The sequence below is a fragment of the Hyla sarda genome, chromosome 5 (genome assembly GCF_029499605.1).
Source record: "Hyla sarda isolate aHylSar1 chromosome 5, aHylSar1.hap1, whole genome shotgun sequence".
NCBI lineage: Eukaryota > Metazoa > Chordata > Amphibia > Anura > Hylidae > Hyla > Hyla sarda.
The window spans coordinates 189,166,981-189,188,399 of NC_079193.1; the positions used below are offsets into that span (position 1 = coordinate 189,166,981).

General features: G+C 42.9%; 1 protein-coding gene across 6 annotated transcripts in view; it reads left to right on the top strand.

The window, feature by feature from the left end:
* Positions 1–21,419, top strand: part of LPCAT1 (lysophosphatidylcholine acyltransferase 1) — a 114,332-nt gene that overhangs the window by 35,937 nt on the left and 56,976 nt on the right. Inside the window, exon 1 of one of the 6 annotated variants that reach the window (XM_056520930.1) lies at positions 1,980–2,017. The exons of the other annotated variants lie outside the window; for them this stretch is intronic. Within the exon in view, the coding sequence (XP_056376905.1) occupies positions 2,015–2,017 (3 nt within the window). The 5' untranslated portion in view covers positions 1,980–2,014. Of the gene's footprint in view, positions 1–1,979; positions 2,018–21,419 lie in introns of those variants that run through there. 6 annotated transcript variants of the gene reach the window in all.

The following is a 21,419-nucleotide window of genomic DNA, read 5'->3' on the forward strand; positions in this document are numbered from 1 at the left end:
TCTCAACGTCATCTATCATCTATGGGATGTGCTGGTAAACGGAGACCGCACCTCGCCAACTACAGGACTTAATAAATTAAGGGTGCAATTCTTTCATACAGTGACCGGATCCGGCTGGGAGATGTGAAAACCGGACACTCCCCTTTCCCAGCCGAACTCTGCCCGCATCTCATTAATTTGAGATGAATGTGACTCCGGTCAGCTTATTTTTGCCCCGTATCTGGTTTTGTGACCGGACTCAGAACCGTGGTATACTACAGTTTTTAGTCCAGTCACAAAACCAGATACAGGGCAAAAATGAGCTGACCGGAGTCAAATCTGACTCCGGTCGGCTCATTCAAATGAATGAGATGCGGGCTGATTCCGGCTGGCATACGAGAGCGTCCGGTTTTCACATATCCCAGCCGGATCCGATCACCGTATGAAAGAATCTTGGTGTGAATGCAGCCTAAGCCAGATACCTCAGGGCACCTTTAGAGGCTTTGCCCATAACAACCAATCACAGCTCGTTTTTTTTTCTTTCACCAGGGAAACTGATAGCAGGATCACCCAGACTACCCTGAATATACAGGGATATAGGGCAGTTGATCCCCTCAAGAGTCTATTAACACGTTCAGTATTCTGCACATATTTGGTGCTGCAGATTTGAAGTTGTGTTTAGTCATTTAGTTTAGATTGACATCTGCAGCATCAAATATGGATACTGTACGTGTGAATGCTCTTCACCTAGTTCCAATATCTTCAGCCATTCTTGAGATATCCTCATTTACTCCTATGCTGTAATCTTTTCCCCTCCCCTGGGTCACTCTCTCGCCTCCATCATCAATATGCATAAGATCTTACGTGTCAGCCAAACTGGGGAGGAGAGAGGGACCCAGGGGACCGGAAACAGCTTGCTGAAAGCACACGAGCCCGCCTCCTTTGCGCAGAACTGAAAATGAGTAGATTAGCAACGAGGAGATATCTCAAGAATGGCTTAACGTAGTGGTACCAGGTAAAAAGATCTTTAAAGAGGATGACCACACTTTCTACCTGTACATTTAGGTTACTGCAGGTGATCCTGCTGTCAGATTCCCATTTAACATATGAAAGCTGAGCTGTAATTGCTTGCTATTGGCAAAACCAGACTGTTATGGTTTTTTAGTCAGGTTGACCAGTCAAGGTATGTTTTCTACCCAGTCTGGTTTAAAAGGATGTTTAGAAATGTTTTTCATGGTACGTTCACACGCGCGGATTTTCAGCGGATTTTACGCTGCAGATCCACTTGTGAAGGCCCGCTCTATGCTGGCTTTACATGTGCCTGCTCGTAGTGGCAATACGCCGCTACCAGCAGGCACAATGCGATGCGGGAGTCGCAGTATACTCGCACATCGCGGGAGCTCTCTGCCCAGCTCAGAGCAGGGAGAGCGGCCGCGATGTGCGAGTACGCCGCGCACATCACTGCACTGTCTGCTGGTAGCGGCGTATTGCCACTACAAGCATGCACATGTAAAGCCAGCATAGAGCGGGGCCTTCACCAGCAGATCCGCAGCTAAATACGCTGCGAAAATCCGTGAGTGTGAACGTACCCTCAGCATTCCATTTCTCAATCTACTATGGAGGACTTCCTTTCTCTTAATGTCATAATTGAGGGTAATTGTGCCAGCTGTATGGTGTTTATCGCTTTGCTTGCCGCCTTCTAATGTGGAGTCTTGCAGCTTCAGAATCCCCTCCCTCCCAATATAATTAAAGAGTGGTCCATAAGAGCATGTCGCATTTTAATATGCGATACGTTAATTCCTATGACCACCAGTCATATGCAGTGTCTGTGTTCCCTACATTAGCTTTATTTGCTGGATCGTGGTATATAGTAAATGTGCCCGCTTCGCAGAGCTATGCCTGATCGGTTGTGTAGGTCTGTGTTTTTAGTAGGGAATAAGCCTTGTCCACACTGGCAGTCTCTTATATCCCACAGGAACAATTCATCATCCCTATTCAAATCCAGCATCCCAAAGTCTCCTTCCTCATTTGCCATATGGTATGTATATTGTTACTCCTGAAACTGTCGGGTTTTGCAGTCTGATATCCTAAAGGGGTTCTCCTGGACCAGAAAAACATTGCTGCTTTCTTCCAAAGACTGCTTCCCACCTGTCCACCAGTTGTGTGTTGTACTGCATGTGGCTCAACTTCATTGAAGTGAATAGGGGTTAACTGCAATACCCCACATAACCTGTCGACGTTAGTGGTGCTGTTTTTGGAAGAACACAACCATCTTTTTAAACCGGAGCATCAATTTAAAATAACCGGCCATCCTCTACTTCTCTTTTCTAGCACACGTGGAAGTCTCCAAGTGCTAATGCTAAATCTGAGCCATTTCTTTTGTCCAGCAGGATATGGACAGGCTGCGGCTGCCTACACTCTGTGTATTTTGCAGGGTAGAATGGAAAGCTTGATGGGTAGATTTACATAGTGACTTTATTATCTCTATTGAACCGTATCTAAGCACATGAAGCTTCTGTTTGATCTGCTCATAGACACTGGGTTAGCTTTGTGCTTATATTAAAATAACAATCAGCTCTCACCAACCTTCATAGAATTCGGTCACAGAAAACCATTTTCAAGGGTAGAATTTACTGTGCGATTTTTCCTTTTTTTAAATATATATAATTTTTATTTTTTAACAATGGCTTAATGGGGTACTCCGGTGGAAAACTTTTTTTTTTTAATTTTTTTTTTTTTTTTTTTTATCAACTGGTGCCAGAAAGTTAAGCAGATTTGTAAATTACTTCTATTAGAAAATGTTAATCCTTCCAGTACTCATTAGCTGTTGAATACTACAGAGGAAATTATTTTCTTTTTGGAACACAGAGCTCTCTGCTGACATTATGACCACCGTGCTCTCTGCTGACATCTCTGTCCATTTTAGTAACCGTCCAGAGCAGCATCTGTTTTCTATGGGTATTTTCTCCCACTCTGGACAATTTTTAAAATGGACAGAGATGTCAGCAGAGAGCACTGTGTTCCAAAAAGAAAAGAATTTCCTCTGTAATATTCAGCAGCTAATAAGTACTGGAAGGATTACGATTTTTTTTTTTTTTTTTTATAGAAGTAATTTACAAATCTGTTTAACTTTCTGGCACCAGTTCCACCGGAGTACCCCTTTAATGTATGTACTGTACAGAATGTAAATGAGGAGTATTGCGAGATGTGGAAGTGTAGTGGTGTGCTGTACACTGAAGTGATGCGTCTGATGTATTCTATTACAGTACGCAGCCTAGGACATCAGAAGTTGTGTGTTTTCTGTTAGAATTTCCTGAGCAATATGTGACCCATTAATGAAGGGTTATTGTTTTACTTTTTATATACTGGGTAACTATTGTGGACGCTTACCATGAAATGACCAGATGCATGAACATCATTCAGTAACCATATATTATTTTCACTTATATGCAGTTGGTGTTAAAGTGATACTCCGGTGAAAACCTTTTTTTTTTCTTTTAAATCAACTGGTGGCAGAAAGTTAAACGTATTTGTAAATTACTTCTATTAAAAAAAAATCTTAATCCTTCCTGTACTTATTAGCTGCTGAATACTACAGAGGAAATTTTTTTCTTTTTGGAATGCTCTCTGATGACATCACGAGCACAGTTCTCTCTGCTGACGTTATTATAATAACGCTTTATTTATTGTTGTCCTTAGTGGGATTTGAACCCAAGTCCCCAGCACTGCAAGGCAGCTGTGTTAACCACTGAGCCACCATGCTGCCCTTAGCATACATCTGCTATGCATGGTTGCTAAAATGGACAGAGATGTCAGCAGAGAGCACTGTGTTCGTGATGTCATCAGTGTTAAAAAAAAGAAAGGAATTTCCTCTGTAGCATTCAGCAGCTAATAAGTACTGGAAGGATTAAGATTTTTTAATAGAAGTAATTTACAAATATGTTTAACTTTCTGCCACCAGTTGATTTAAAAGAAAAACGTTTTCACCGGAGTACCCCTTTAAGTGCTGCTACTTGTTATCAATGTGTAGCAGTGTTCTTTAGCCTGTGTACTTTTATATGCACAATGTCGTATTTTCTTGCTTTGCTAACCAGAATAGACCCGTATAAACCCGATACCTTGCCGTGACAGGATTTTTACATCTGGCTCCCTGCTACAAATTCAGTAACAGCCTTCGTGCTCATTATCTCTTAAATTATTCACTGTAATTCCTTGGGGTTTATTCACATTAGTAGTTGTGCAGATGTAGGATTATAGTTTAGTATTTGTTTTCACCTTACGTATAATTTCATTATTAGTTATTCCCCCCCCCCCCCTGTAAAGTAGATAATAGCATTGATATTGTCGATAGGAAAACCTACGTTTACATGTTTTGGAGGTTTCTTTGACAGCAACTGCATTTGCTTTGTTTGAATGAGAGCGATTTGGGAAATGGAGGAAAAAATGATCTCTGTTTTCCTATACAGTGGTCCCTCAAGTTACAATATTAATCGGTTACAGGACGACCATTGCATGTTGAAACCATTGTATGTTGAGACCAGAACTCTATGGAAACCTGGTAATTGGTTCTAAAGGCATCAAAATGTCATCCAAAAATAGGAAAAAGTGAGAATTAAAGAAAAATAAGTAGATAACTAATATAGATAAAGCAAATCCTTACATATAAAAGTAAGAAAGATCTGCTGGGAGCTGTAAATCACTGTCTATGTCAGTGTTTCCCAAGCAGGGAGCCTCTAGCTGTTGCAAAACTACAACTCCCAGCATGCCCGGACAGCCAAAGGCTGTCCGGGCATGCTGGAAGTTGTAGTTTTTCAACAGCTGGGGGCACCCTGCTTGGGAAACACTGGTCTATGTAGAGGACAGGACCTTCTTCGGGGTCCTGTACAGTACACACAGTGTCCTAAAAAAGTAACATGGAGCCATCCTTACCTGGTGTCCAGAGGAGCAGGTAACCCTGGTACAGGTAAAGTGTACAGAACATGTAATACCTCCCTGTACTGTAGGGGGCGCTACCAAACATCAGTCAGTGCATACGTTTCAGTAATACAGGGGTTTTACCAGTGAAATGCCCATTCTGATTTGTCGGTTCTTCCGGCCATTGACAGATCTGGACTGTCTGTAGCATTGTATGTTGAGTCTGGTTTCAACTTACAATGGTCCAGAAAAGACCATTGTATGTTGAAACTATTGTATGTTGAGGCCATTGTAAGTTGAGGGATCACTGTATGTTTGCCAGCATTTGTGGCCCCCAGACTTCTGCCTATAAAGCAGATATAAAAGATGTAAAAGAGCTTTGGCCATAAGGAAATGTATTATTTTTCTATGGTTTTCCTACTTTACTAACCGTATTGCTCGATCCACAGTTTTGACCCTTTATTAGTTTATTTAGCTAAGAATGCAGTTTCCTCATTTCCGAGGATGGTTCGCCATTGATAAATTTATAAATGACTTCTAGTTTTTGTTACATGTCAAGGGCCTCATTTATCAAAATGAGTAAGCAAAGTAGGAGATGTTACCATGGAAACCTGTCAGATTTCAGCTGTCATGCTTCTAAGGCATATCAGACGATGGGTTGTCTTGATGAGACAGCCCCTTTAATAAAACATTGCATTATACGGCTGCTCTTTGCACGCTGTGGACTACAGGGGCTCAATGAATGTGAAAAGATATACAGTACCCTTGAAGGGAATGCTGTTGGTTTAGGTTGTAGTTTATTGCTGTAAGAAACCAGCAGTGAATACATTGCATTTCCTAGCTTCAGAATGCCCGAAGGCCTATTGACTGGAAAAACAGGTTAAGCATATGTGAATGTAAATGTTTTTCTAAGTTTCAGGACAACTGAAGGATTTCTTGTGTGTTCCAGAAAAGCTTTAGTAAGGACTGGGGGAGCCCAGGTATAAGAACTTCACCAGGATTTGAGGGTGTGTATCAGGGTTCAAGTCCGGGGAAAAAAGTGTGGGAACTCACTAGGGATCGACCAATATTGATATTTTATTTTTTTATTTATTTTTTTTTTAGAGCCGATAACGTGAACTTTGAGGCCGATAGCTGATAACTTATACCGATATTCCATGCATTTTAATTTGTGCGCTTCTCTCCCCCTACTGGTCCTGAGTCCAACCACCGCCGCTGCCAGAGACCACCGCCGCCTGTGCCCCATTGCCTCCCCCATCTCCGGTTTTATAATTACCTGTTCCCGTGGTCCGCGCTACTTTTGGCTCCTGCGGCATCCTGCGCTGTCACTGTGCGCCGGGCCACTGACGGTGACGTCGCGTTGAGGACGTCACTCGTCATTGCGCAGCGCACAGCAACAGCGCAGGACACCACAGGAGCCAGAAGTAGCGCAGGACACCACAGGAGCCAGAAGTAGCGCAGACCCCAGGAACAGATAATTATAAAACCGGGGATGGGGGAGGCAATGGGGCCCCAGTGGCAGCAGTCTCTGGCAGCGGAGGTGGTTGGACTCAGGACCCAAGGACAGGCAGGGGGAGAGAAGAAGGTGGTGGCGGTGGTCTCTGGCCCCGCGAAAGCTGCAGTTCATTGATTTAAAGCGCCCGCATTATCGGCAAGGTAATTGCCGATACCGATAACTTAGAAAATCGTGACTATAGGCCGATAATATCGGCCAAACCGATAATCGGTCGATCCCTAGAACTCACCCAAGATTTCCACTCAAGGGCTGGTCCTACAGGACCAGCCCTTGAGTAGAAATCTTGGGTGAGTTCCCAAGAGCGCTGTGGAAAAAGTGCAGGAACTCAGTTCCCCCACAATCCTGTGGGACTTGAGCCTTGGTGTGTATGATACACACTAATACAGGTATATTGTTTCTATGTTGATGCATATTCATACTTTCTCACATTACTTGCTGAGTATTCATCATCATTGCTTACTAAAGGTATTCCCACTTATGGAATCTAAAGCAAGTTTATACGTTGATGGTTAAAAGCTAAAGTTTCTGTTCTCTTTAAATATTTAAGACTTTAAATATTTTAGGGCTTTCATTTTGGTGCCCTAGTCAGTGAAAGTCTGATTTCTGGGACTCCAGCCCAGACAGCCAAATGAAAAATGTCCGGGTAGAAAAGGCTGGTGGTAGAAAAAGTGTGCAGAAGAGTCTGTGGAGTGCAGAGACGCGGCAGAGAAGAGTTCTCAGACACAGTACAGGAGAGACCACACAATATTGAAAACTCCGGGAAATGAGCAACCAATGGGAGAACAGCAGGCTCCCAGCGTGTAAGGGCATATACATTGGGATAAAGTGCCTAGACATGGATAGATTGACAGGACTTCCCATGACTATAAAAGTCCCCAAGCTTTGGTGAGGCAGTATGTAACACAATGATTAATCTAGTTGTATGGAAGATTTAAAGTGTACCTGTCGTCAACAAAAACTTTTTATATCATGAAGATAACATTATATGTATATTTGTAATATCAATTCATAAGGAAAAGAAAATATCGTCACTCACCAATTCAGCTTGCAAGTCTTCTTTATTGAAGCATACTTACATATAGGGTACAGAAGACAAGGGTAGTGGGGGGATAGTGAAAGGCGACCGAGCTCTTGTTTCGCACGCTTGGCGAAAAAATGTGTATATTTTTTTGGGGGGAAAGTGCTGTCTCTGCAGCTATCGCATGTTTATCTCTGTGAGGAGTCCAAATACAGGAAGTGAGGGCAGGACAAGCAGGACTCTGTGCAGGCTCCTGGCTTGTCAATCCACCTCATGTGTGAGCCAGGAGTGTGTCATAGAGCCTCACTGCACAGACACCTACTTGTCCTCACCGCACCGAGCCCTGCTTGTCCTCACTACACACAGCCCTGCTTGTCCTCACTACACACAGCCCTGCTTGTCCTCACTACACACAGCCCTGCTTGTCCTCACTACACACAGCCCTGCTTGTCCTCACTACACACAGCCCTGCTTGTCCTCACTACACACAGCGCTGCTTGTCCTCACTACACACAGCCCTGCTTGTCCTCAGTGCGCAGGGCCCTGCTTGTCCTCAGTGCGCAGGGCCCTGGTTGTCCACCAACACTTCCTGTATTTGGACTGCTCATAGAGACACACAGGCAATAGCTGCAATTACAAATATACATATAATGGTATTATCTACATTATATAAAAACTTTTTGTTGACGACAGGTACACTTTAAGTAAAAGTTGGATTTCTGAAGATCGACTTAATATAAAAAGATATTCTGTACCCAGTTACCCAAGACTCTAAATCTGGGCATAACTATAGACAGAAAGCAAATGGTTATAATAGTTTACAAAAATGGGGGAGACTAAGCAACTTTTCCTCTAGACAGGTTTCGATAAGTTACCCATAGCAACCAATCGGATCGCTCATTTTGCGGAGGCCTTTTAAAAAAAATGAAAGAAGGAATCTGGTTGCAATGGAAACTCAGCAACTTTTCCTCTGGAAAGGTTTTGATAAATCTCCCCCATTGTGAGCATTTGAAATGTCTGGATGAGTAGGCCTGACTCACAATATGCATTCTAGTTCATCCCAAAGGTGTTTGATAGGGTTGGGATGACCAGTCAAGTTCCTACAGACCAAACTAGCTCAACCATATCTTCATGGACCTTGCTTTGTGCACTGGGGCGCAGTAATGCTGGAATAGAAAAGAGGCTTCCCCAAAAAGTTTGATCTGCAAGAGAGATCTCTCCCAGAATGAAAAGCGCTTGCTGATTGGTGCCAACTATTGGAAGTAATATGTCCTACAAGTGTGTTAGGCTGGGTTCACACCAAGTTTTTGCAATACAGTTCCCGTGTCAGGTTTTTGATAAAAACCGGATTCCTCAAAACCTGACTTAACTGTATCAAAACGTGTGTACAAGTTTTAATCCGTATACGGGTTGAAAAATGATGTCCGGTTGCATCCGTTTATAGGAAAAAAATGTTGTTTTTAACTTTTCATTCCATTATGAGTAAAGTTTGACTTGTTTGATTGAAATTCCAGGAAAAAAACCTGTGCAAACTTAAAAACCGTATGGTGAAAACCATATGGAACCGTGCGCACATAAGGTTCTGTACGGTTCCCATTGACTCCCATGTTAAAAACATACTTTTCAATACAGTTATTCACCCGGGCCAAAAACCGTGGTAGGCTATGGATTTGGGTACGGGAAAAAAACTGACCAAAATAGTACAGGGTGCAAAACGGACACAACCTGATGCATCTTTTTGCATACGATTTTCAATGGAAAGTCAATGCATACGGTTTTCAATACGGTTCCGTACGTTTTTTCAAATTGGAAACCTACACGGGAACTGTATTGCAAAAACGTGGTGTGAACCCAGCCTTAGACAGGTGGTCCTCTCTAATCCCGGTCATGTTCGAAGGCTCTAAGGAGTTGGTAAAATTACATTCCCTATGCTGTCAGTGTCCAGTCAACCTAAAACCAACCCCAGAGGAGGAGATATAGCTCAAAAAAGGAAATTATGCAAAACAGCCTGGTCTGTATTATAACTCTTTTATTAGGAAGTTTTAAAAAAATTTTTTTATTAGATTATTTCTTTAGCTTTGTGCTGTTCACAGAAATATATATTGGTAAAATATCTGATAATCCAATTTAAACCAGACCACAAAATTTTATATCGGGACATTTAAAGCAAACAGAGATAACTTCATATAAGAAGTTAGTATTTCCCAAAATACAGGGCAATCCATTTTGTACCCATTAGTCACGTGCTAACACAATTTCGCAATCATGTTTTATATAGCAGCAAATCTAAAATATCTAGAACAGAGGAGAAGTAAGGGCTTGTCTGCCCATTGTAGCTACAATATTACAATTTACAGTAAGTTTGTATTCATTGTGGGTTTAACAAGGTTATATAAATGCTTCTGTACATATGTTGTAACTTAGACTTGTGGTAACTGCATCATGAGAAGTAGAAGATAAAGTATTGCCTGTTTTTAAAAATACTGTATATACTCGAGTATAAGCCGACCCGACTATAAGCCGAGGCCCCTAATTTCACCCCAAAAACCCAGGAGAAGTTATTCACTTGACTTTAAGCCTAGGGTGGGAAATACATCACCCCCCCCCCCCCCCATGTCATCATCCAGACCCCCGTCATCATCACCGCCTGTCAATCCCTTCATCATTGGTCTTCAACCTGCGGACCTCCAGTTGTTGCAAAACTACAACTCCCTGGAGGTCCGCAGGTTGAAGACCACTGCAGCATTCGTCATCATCCAGACTCGCCTCGGTGGGAAGGAAGGGTGAGCTGGTCCGGGCCATCTATGCTGCAGGGACCGTCCGGTGGGGGGCCCTTTTCTCCGCGCTCCGGGCCTGGCCCCGGACTAGTGACGTTGCCTTGACGATGACGCACAAGGACGTTTATGCGCGTCCCTGTGCGTCGTTGTCAAGGCAACGTCACTAGTCCGGGCCCGGAGCGCGGAGAAGAGGGCCCCGCGCGGTGAAAATTGACAGCCCGGAACGACTAATCCTCCCCACCGGACGGTCCCTGCAGCATAGATGGCCTGGACCAGCTCACCCTTCCTTCCCACCGAGGGGAGGTGAGTAGAAAACTAAAGGGGAGGTCTGGATGATGACGAAGGCCGCAGTGGTCTTCAACCTGCGGACCTCCAGATGTTTCAAAACTACAACTCCCAGCATGTCCGGACAGCCGATGGCTGTCCGGGCATGCTGGGAGTTGTAGTTTTGCAACATCTGGAGGTCCGCAGGTTGAAGACAACTGAGAAGGGAATGACAGGCGGAGAGCACACTCGAGTATAAGCCGAGGGGGGCGTTTTCAGCACGAAAAAAGCACGAAAAATTGTGCTAAAAAACTCGGCTTATACTCGAGTATATACGGTAAGAAAAATGCTGCACAAACTTTAAGTGCAAATCTGTGAAACTATACAGTGAGGTATGTATTTGCTTTTAGAAAAGCTGGGTGACTTAAGAAAAGGAGAGATGCATGCTCTTGAAGAAATGATACTTTTCTTTCCTTTTCGCTATCAATCATGTCCACATTTGCACAAAAGCAGGTTTTCCTAATCTTAAACACCAGCCTCATGCTAAGAGCTTTGTCTTCTTTACAGGCAGTGTTTTCTTAAGAATGATTATTTGGTGGGGAAAACATTTTTTAGTTTTTGGCATGTTTTAGTCATTCATGGTCCCAGGCCATGTTTCCAGCTGTCAGAAATGAATTGGGGTTGAGGAGGATTTAAATAATGAAATATAAAGGACCATGTTAAGGAAAAGGATACCTCCGCACTCTGTGGCACGGCTCCAACACATCTAACAATAAACATCCCCACCGAAAGGCGGACCAGATGTGCATAGTTCATTAGTTCATACTTGACCTTATTGCAAAGCATTTTAGCTCCTTTTCATGGACCCTTCCTCAAGCATACCTGAATAATAAAATACAGGCTAGGCTGGAAAGTTCTTTAAAAGTATAATCCATGGCACTTTTTTTTTTTCTACGCACCAAGCAATTCTAATTGTTGCATTGTTTAGTATGTCTTTAATGACATGCATTGTAGAAACTGATGATGATGGGGGGGGGGGACACACACAAAAAGATCCACTTTCAAACAATGGGAGTTGTCATCTGATCCTTTGCACTTGTCATTGCTCTGAAATGGATAGACATAAATACAATAAACATACATGAAGTAGACGGCCACCACAACATCACCAGAGATGGTGGTCCCTTTGTGTCTTGTGGGCACAGCCTCCCCACCACTGTAGGGTTATAAAAACAATGAGGGAAGTGGAAATTGTATCGCACAATGTTAGTGATAAGTTTGCTGTACTTGATGTTGCTGAATCCAGTTGAGATTGGCTGTATCCGCTTTGTAAGTCTAGAGCTATTGACTATTTATTTATTTTTATTTATTTTTTTGCAACTGGTTGTTCATGTTGTTGTCGTCTTTGTGAGCTTTCTGTATTCCCATATGGCTCCCTACTTTATAATCATAACAGTGAGTAAGAAGGAAATTGGTAGAATGCTGTCCTGAGCATTACGCTGTCTCAACTGGTTTTCCTCCTTTCCCTAGTGCATCCCTCTCCCATCCCGGGTAAGTGATGCCCATGCACATAATCATCTACATGATGTAGGAGAACATGCACAGCATGTGTTCGGCTGGGTAAGTTAGTATAACTGTCTAACATCAAGTGGCTAAGGCCTCGCCCACATTGCCATTTGCATCCGTTATGGCTCCTTTTAATGATTAAATTTTTTTCTTGAGCCGATCGGACCCTAAAACGTGTCTGTTGCAAATGGCTACTATCCGGTCCTGATGGACCCCATTCACTTGCATGGGGTCCGTCTTTGATCCAGTAATTTTACAGGAATTTAGCGGAGAAAAAAAAAATAGTGCTTGCACAAATTTTTTTTTCTCCGCTAAACTCCCGTCCTTCTGGCCGGATTACCGAAGGAACTCCGAATAGCGGAGTCAGACGGCAATGTGAACGAGGCCTTACTACACTGCTTGCTGACAGTAAAGGCGTGCTGGGTGGGCCTCAGGGATAATGGCAGGCAGTGGCCACTATGTCGTTGATCTCTCAGAACATGATGATATGGGGGTTGCTGGACAGTTAACACAGTTGCACCATTATTCCCATATTATTGGCATGGTTGCGGTGGGGGGCTCTTTCTATGCAATATACAGGATATATATGCACTGCATAGTGTGTGTGTCCTGCTGCACATATGACAGCTCTCCCACTCTCTCTGTGCAATATTGGGGTGTCCTGCTTTAAGGGGTTATCTAGGAATAGAAAAACAGAGTTAATTTCTTTCAGAAAACACTCCCTGCCTGTCTTCAGGATGGGAGTGGTTCTGCAGCTCAGTTCCATTGAAGTGAATGGAGCCAAATTGTAATACCACACACAATCTGGGGACAGACATGGAGCTGTTTTTGAAAGAAATTAGCTGTGTTTTTAACCCCTTTAATGTCATTTAAAGTGTACCTGTCAGATCCAACAAAAAAATATATTTTTATATATTACTCAGTACCTAAATCCTGACCATGTACATCTCATTTTTATGTGTCTATCACTTATCTATTATTTTTATTTATTTTTATAACACTTTTATTGTAGCTTACTAGTCTGAATTCCTCTCAAAGGGAGGGGGTGTGGCCTCACTGTGCAGCCCTCAGCCGCCTCCCTCAGTATGCTGCCTGCTCACATTTCCACTAGCATTAGCAAAACTTCAACTCCCTGCTACTCCGGGCTCTCAGCAGCGGCGTTGTCCAGAGGTCGGCAGCTCCTGCGGGAGTGTCCTCTGCCCACTCAGCCTGGCCAGGAGATTTAGCCCCGCACATCCGTAACACTGTAAAAGACTCGCAGCGGTGTCTGGCGGCGGTGTCGGGCAGCAGTGTCTGGGGGGCAGTGGTCGGCAGCCCCCCCTACCCCTAAACATAAGCTCACTGAGGTCCGTGTGTGCGCTTGCTTCGAGCACTGGACCTGCTGTCAATCAGAGGATGTGTCCATGATGTAGGCAATGACCGCTAGACACGGCAGACTGGTATGTTGTCCAAGCATTGAGGGGGGGGGGACCCCTAGTTGACTGGCTTTTTCACTCTGAATTAGTTAAAATTTTCTAATTAAAGCAATGGCAAAACATATTGGTTTCGCATGCTTTACAACATATTACATTTTTTTGTATCTGACAAGTGCCCATTTAAGTGGCCATTAGCATTCATGAGAGGCGACCCTGAAACCCATCAGAGACTTTTCTAATGGTTGTTGGGGCAAAATGTCTCTCTACTGCTAAAAGGAGAGAGGGGGATTTTCAATTAAGAAATATAATTTTTTACCTATAGTAAAGCTAATGAACCAATTTTTGTTTGTTTTTTATTTTTCAAAGGTGTCCATAGCCTTAAAAAATGTCAGCAATTTGTGGTACAAGACCAAATGGCTAGCCTTTACTCCTTATGCCTGTCAGTGGACTTTGGGCTCCCGTGACCCTGTCACCTGGTCACTGGTTGGCCTTTCTTGGACCACTTTGCTGGGAACCCCCCATAAGACTTGCCTTTCTTTAACCCCTTAAGGACTCAGCCCATTTTGGCCTTAAGGACTCAGACAATTAAATTTTTACGTTTTCATTTTTTCCTCCTCGCCTTCTAAAAATCATAACTCTTTTATATTTTCATCCACAGACTAGTATGAGGGCTTGTTTTTTGCGCGACCAGTTGTCCTTTGTAATGACATCACTCATTATATCATAAAATGTATGGCGCAACCAAAAAAACACTATTTTTGTGGGGAAATTAAAACGAAAAACACAATTTAGCAAATTTTGGAAGGTTTCGTTTTCACGCCGTACAATTTACGGTAAAAATGACATGTGTTCTTTATTCTGAGGGTCAATACGATTAAAATGATACCCATTATTACATACTTTTCTTTTATTGTTGCGCTTAAAAAAAATCACAAACTTTTAAACCAAATTAGTACGTTTATTATCCCTTTATTTTGATGACCTATAACTTTTTTATTTTTCCGTATAAGCGGCGGTATGGGGGCTAATTTTTTGCGCCATGATCTGTACTTTTTTTTGATACCACATTTGCATATAAAAAACTTTTAATACATTTTTTCAAATTTTTTTTTTTAATAAAATGTATTAAAAAAGTAGGAATTTTGGACTTTTAAAATTTTTTTTCGTTCACGCCGTTAACCGTACGGGATCATTAACATTTTATTTTAATAGTTCGGACATTTATGCAGACGGCGATACCAAATATGTCTGTAAAAAAAATTTTTTACGCTTTTTGGGGGTAAAATAGGAAAAAACGGACGTTTTACTTTTTTATTGGGGGAGGGGATTTTTCACTTTTTTTTTTACTTTTGCTTTTACATTTTTTTACATTTTTTTTTTTACACTTGAATAGTCCCCATAGGGGACTATTCATACCAATACCATGATTGCTAATACTGATCTGTTCTATGTATAGGACATAGAACAGATCAGTATTATCGGTCATCTCCTGCTCTGGTCTGCTCGATCACAGACCAGAGCAGGAGATGCCGGGAGCCGCACGGAGGAAGGAGAGGGGACCTCCGTGCGGCGTTATGAATGATCGGATCCCCGCAGCAGCGCTGCGGGCGATCCGATCATTCATTCAAATCGCGCACTGCCGCAGTTGCCGGGATCTGTATTGATCCCGGCACCTGAGGGGTTAATGGCGGACGCCCGCGAGATCGCGGGCGTCGGCCATTGCCGGCGGGTCCCTGGTTGCGACCAGCAGCCGGGATCAGCCGCGCATGACACGGGCATCGCTCCGATGCCCGCGGTTATGCTTAGGACGTAAATGTACGTCCTGGTGCGTTAAGTACCACCGCACCAGGACGTACATTTACGTCCTGCGTCCTTAAGGGGTTAAGATAGTCTGTTCTAGCTGTCTGGCAATCACAATTTGGCCATTGCCAAAGTGTCGCAGATCCTTGCGCTTTTTTGCCATTTAATCTACCATCAATATCTTGACTTTAAGACCTGACAGTTCACTTGCTACCTAGTATATCCTAGTTATTTTTAGTATCTGCCTGAGCACGATTATTTAAAAAAATATACTCTCTGGAATAGCCCTTTTAATGCTATGGTGACTGGTGTGTTTTAAGTCTTAGACTTTAATTGCACTTTGAAAGGTTAAAAAAGAAAAGTGAATTGTGTTACTTAATATGCGCCTTTCCATGGTGTCTGGTATGTGCTAAAATTGTCAGTAATGAGGCTGAAAAGCTTCTTGTGGAACATCTTCCAGCTATAGACTGTCTGACACTTTGTAGGGTTTATGTGTAAATGTTGCCACCTTTCTATATATAGAGATGTGTACATTAATGCATAGCTGAGGATCCTCGACTCATTGTATGAATACCTCCCCGCTGCCTTCTGCCAGCTTTGCAATGGGCAACCAGTCTTGTGAAAGAAATCAATATCTCCAATTTTACAATTTCTTTGGATGAAAAAGTAACTTTGTGTGCCATCTGTAATTCCTATTTCCTGTTCAAACGGCTCCAAAAAGTACCTGTATACGTTTTACCATTGAGTCAATCCCGAATACCGTAATATCTCCTGACACAGTCTTCCATTGTCCTTTGTGCATTCATGAGAAGAATATTTTAGGAAACCTGAACGCCCTAGTTAAGTATGCCAGACCTGCACTTAAATATCCGAAAACCACACAAACAGTGCAATAGTTCCACAAATATACTTTTTATTACCAGTACAGTGATGCCTCAACTTACAATGGCCTCAACATACAATAGTTTCAACATACAATGGTCTATTCTGGACCATTGTAAGTTGAAACCAGACTTAACATACAATGCTACAGACAGTCTAGATCTGTGAAATGTGTCAATGGCTGGAAGAACCGACCAATCAGAATGGGCAATTTACTGATAAAACCCCTGTATTACTGAAGTGTATGCACTGACTGATGTCTGGTAGCGCCCCCTACAGTACAGAGAGGTATTACATGTTCTGTACTCTTTACCTGTATTACTGAAGTGTATGCACTGACTGGTGTCTGGTAGCGCCCCCTACAGTACAGAGAGGTATTACATGTTCTGTACTCTTTACCTGTATTACTGAAGTGTATGCACTGACTGGTGTCTGGTAGTGCCCCCTACAGTACAGGGAGGTATTACATGTTCTTAACACTTTACCTGTCCCAGAGTTAACTGCTCGTTTGGATACCAGGTGAGCGCGACTCCATGTAACTTTTTGGGACACTATGTACTGTACAAGACCCCCGAAGAAGCTCCTGTCCTCTACATAGACCAGTGTTTTCCCAAGCAGGGTACCTCAGGCTGTTGCAAAACTACAACTCCCAGCATGCCCGGACAGCCTTTGGCTGTCCGGGCCATGCTGGGAGTTGTAGTTTTGCAACAGCTGGAGGCTCCCTGCTTGGGAAACACTGACATAGACAGTGATTTACAGCTCACAGCAGATCTTTCTTACTTTTATATGTAAGGATTTGCTTTATCTATATCAGTTATCTACTTATTTTTCTTCTCACTTTTTTCTATTTTTGGATGACATTTTGGAGCTTCAGAACCAATTACCAGGTTTCCATAGAGTTCTGGTCTCAACATACAATGGTCGTCCTGGAACCAATTAATATTGTAACTTGAGGGACCACTGTACTGTATATAATTAAAAAAAATCTCCATTGCTCTGTTTATTATTTTGCGGAGATTCCGCTGATATATTTCTGTGTGATAGAAGTGCCGATTCTAAGCTGCGGTAATTTAGCAAGGAAATTCGGCCAGTGTACATGGGCCCTAGGGCTGTTTCTGGCAGCCTGTCTTTGATGCAGTTGACATCTTATTCACTTATCAAATATGTCTCCCTTAAAGGGGTACTCTGGTGAAAACCTTTTTTCTTTTAAATCAACTGGTGGCAGAAAGTTAAACACATTTGTAAATCACTTCTATTAAAAAATCTTAATCCTTCCTGTACTTATTAGCTGCTGAATTCTACAGTTTTCTCTGCTGAAGTTATTATAATAATAATGCTTTATTTATTGTGGGATTTGAACCCAAGTCCCCAGCTCTGCAAGGCAGTGGTGATAACCACTGAGCCCCCATGCTGCCCTTAGCATACATCTGCTATGCACGGTTGCTAAAATGGACAGAGATGTTGGCAGAGAGCACTGTGTTCGTGATGTCATCAGTGTTCCAAAAAGAAAGGAATTTCCTCTGTAGCATTCAGCAGCTAATAAGTACTGGAAGGATTAAGATTTTTTAATAGAAGTAATTTACAAATATGTTTAACTCTCTGCCACCAGTTGATTTAAAAGAAAAAAGTTTTTCACCGGAGTACCCCTTTAACAAAGGAACGGTTTTAAAATTGTGTACATATTGAAGGGATTGTCATTTACCCTGAATTTATAGCACAGTTCTGTGCAGATCATCTAGTTAAAGGGGTTATCCAGGAATAGAAAAATAGAGCATTTTTCCCCCCCAAATACAGTACCACACCTGTACTCAGGTTGTGTGTGGTATTACATCTTGCCTCCATTTACTTCAATGGAACTGAGCTGCAATACCGCACACAACCTGAGTTTTTTTTATATTTTTTAATTTTTTAAAGAAATCACTGTGTTTTGTTTTTCCTGGATACTTCCTTTAAGGGTAGTATTATTAGACTGAACAGGGGGAGATTATTAAAGGGGTATTCCAGGAAAAAACTTTTTTTTTAAATATATTTCATCTGGCTCCAGAAAGTTAAACAGATTTGTAAATTACTTCTATTAAAAAATCTTAATCCTTTCAGTACTTATGAGCTTCTGAAGTTAAGGTTGTTCTTTTCTGTCTAAGTTCTCTCTGAAGACACCTGTCTCGAGAAACGCCCAGTTTAGAAGAGGTTTGCTATGGGGATTTGCTTCTGAACTGGGCGGTTCCTGAGACACGTGTCATCAGAGAGCACTTACACAGAAAAGAACAACCTTAACTTCAGCAGCTCATGAGTACTGAAATGATTAAGATTTTTTAATAGAAGTAATTTACAAATCTGTTTAACTTTCTGGAGCCCTGTTGATACATAAAAAAAAAAGTTTTTTCCTGGATAACCCCTTTAAACCTTGCGCAAAGTTTGTGTATTTTTAGAGGTAACATTCAACAAGGATGTCGTGGCTCTTGTTTTGGCCGTGTCGTTTTGTACAATTCTACATTCCCTTTTGTGACACTATTTTTATCTGTCATATATGTGGGCCAAAAAAGCCATAGTGGTTAACAAATGTAGCCCTACCGCACTATAAAAAATGCTCCAAAAGGCATGTGGACCTTTCTACAATAGTGTTTATTTTATTGTAACATTTTCTTTTTAACCATTTAAGGTAGAATTCCTAAGAGTTTCCATAGCAACTCAGAATGTGTTTAAAGTTTTACAAATCCCTCCATTCAGATAGCGGTGTATTCCCTATAGTTTGCAGCAATCCGTCTTCATAGCGAATAAGGGGAAACCCTAGCAGTGAGCATTTAGCAGGTACTGCTTTATGCTTTTAGCCTTCTGCCACACTTGACAGTATGATATGTTGTAGGGATAGACCGATTATCGGTATGGCCGATATTATCGTCCGATAATCACGATTTTGGGCATTATTGGTATCGGCAATTACCTTGCCGATAATGCCCCCCCCCCCCTGACCCGCCGCACCGCACTGCGACCGACCCCCCCCCGACCCACCGCGTCGCACCCCCCACCGTAGTGCTGGGCGGTATACCGGTATGGATTTTTGCCCATACCGCTATACCGGTCGGGCCCCTCCCCCACCCTCCGAGTCAATAAAAAATAAATAAACTTACCCGTAATGGGGGTGGTCCAGGCCATCCATCCTTCCTTCCTGTAGTGTCCGGCGGCATTCCGGGTGGAGGGTGCATCGTTACGGGCTGTCCTTTTCCGGGGGTCCTCTTCTCCACTCCGGGCAGGCTCCGGCCTAGTACGCTGCGTCAGATGCGTCACTGCGCACGGGCGTCACTGCGTAGCGGCGTCTATGCAGCGTACTAGGCCGGAGCCTGCCCAGAGTGGAGAAGAGGACCCCCGAAGAAGGACAGCCCGGACCGGTTCACCCTCCACCCGGAATGCCGCCGGACACTACAGGAAGGAAGGATGGCCCGGACCACCCTGACAGGCAGGGGGAGAGAAGCGGGTGGTGGCGGCGGCGGCGGCCTATGGCACCGCAAAAGCCACTGCAGTGCATTGATTTAAAGCGCCCGCTTTAAATCAATGATCTGCAGCGGTGTCGCAGGGGGATAAATAGCCGATAACTTATACCGGAATATCGGTATAAATTATCGGCTATCGGCCCTAACCTCCACAGATTATCAGTATCGGCCCTAAAAAAACTATCGGTCGATCCCTAATATGTTGTTACTATAGTGGCACAGTATTTTTAGTTTTCACTGGTATTGACATTTATTGTACAGTGGTCCCTCAAGTTACAATATTAATTGGTTCTGGGACGACCATTGTATGTTGAGACCAGAACTCTATGGAAACCTGGTAATTGGTTCTAAAGGCACCAAAATGTCATCCAAAAATAGGAAAAAGTGAGAATTAGAGAAAAATAAGTAGATAACTAATAAAGATATAGCAAGTCCTTACATATAAAAGTAAGAAAGATCTGCTGGGAGCTGTAAATCACTGTCTGTGTCAGTGTTTCCCAAGCAGGGAGCCTCCGGCTGTTGCAAAACTACAACTCCCAGCATGCCCGGACAGCCAAAGGCTGGGAGTTGTAGTTTTGCAACCGCTGGGGGCACCCTGCTTGGGAAAACACTGGTCTATGTAGAGGACAGGAGCTTCTTCGGGGTCCTGTACAGTACACGCAATGTCCTTAAAAAGTAACATGGAGCCGCCCTCACCTGGCGTCCAAAGGAGAAGCTACTCCTGTCCCATAGAGTAGTTCAGAACATGTAATGCCTCCCTGTACTGTAGGGGGCGCTACCAGACACCAGTCAGTGCATACGCTTCAGTAATACAGGAGTTTTACCAGTGAATGCCCATTCTGATTGGTCAGTTCATTGACACGTTTCACAGATCTGGACTGTCCATAACATTGTATGTTGAGTCTGGTTGCAACTTACAATGATCCAGAAAAGACCATTGTATGTTGAAACTATTGTATGTTGAGGCCATTGTAAGTTGAGGGATCACTGTAGAATTTTTACCTTTTTATTAATGTTATGAAATTACCTTTAACTATGGATAAATAAACAAGGGATGCCTGACTGCACACAATTTAATTGTGAGTTAAATGGAAATGAACCTTTCTATTGTACATCTGATAAATTACTGTAATCCAATGACAATATTGAGGCAGTAAAGAAAGATAAAATTGTGGTGTTGTGCCACACTGCCTTATTGCATCTCATCTGTATACAATGGTTTGACTAAGACAGGATGTGATGTTACGAGGTGATGACATTGCATCCTTTGTTATTCAGCTGCAGCATCGCTGGGAGCTTCTGAACGCACTTAAAATGAACCAGTCATCAGATTTTACCATGTATAACGCGGGGCAATGCTTTATATAGGGGAACATTTTAATTCACACGATGCCTAGGAGATGTTCCTGCCGACAGCAATGGTGAGGATATGAAGTCTTCCCCGCCGACCCCGTAAGTAGTACCCTGGGCGGGGAGCTATACTCACCTAGTCTCATCTGCGGCACTGTATTCATGCCCCATCAACATGATTGACAGTTGCAGGCACGGTCCACATCATTGCTCTGTTCTGTCTGCTTAGGGGGCATAGTGGTGACGAGGGCTGTCAATCATGATGAGGGGGCGTGATTACAGCTCGAGCAGACGGGAATAGCAGGGAATGGCTTCTTGCCCAGGGGACTTGTTACAGGCCAGCAGGGGACAACTTTTAAACTGCATATCTTCACCATTGCTCTTGGGCATGGTGAGAAAGAAGATTTATGTATATATGTGTGTGTGTGTGTGTGTGTGTGTGTGTGTGTA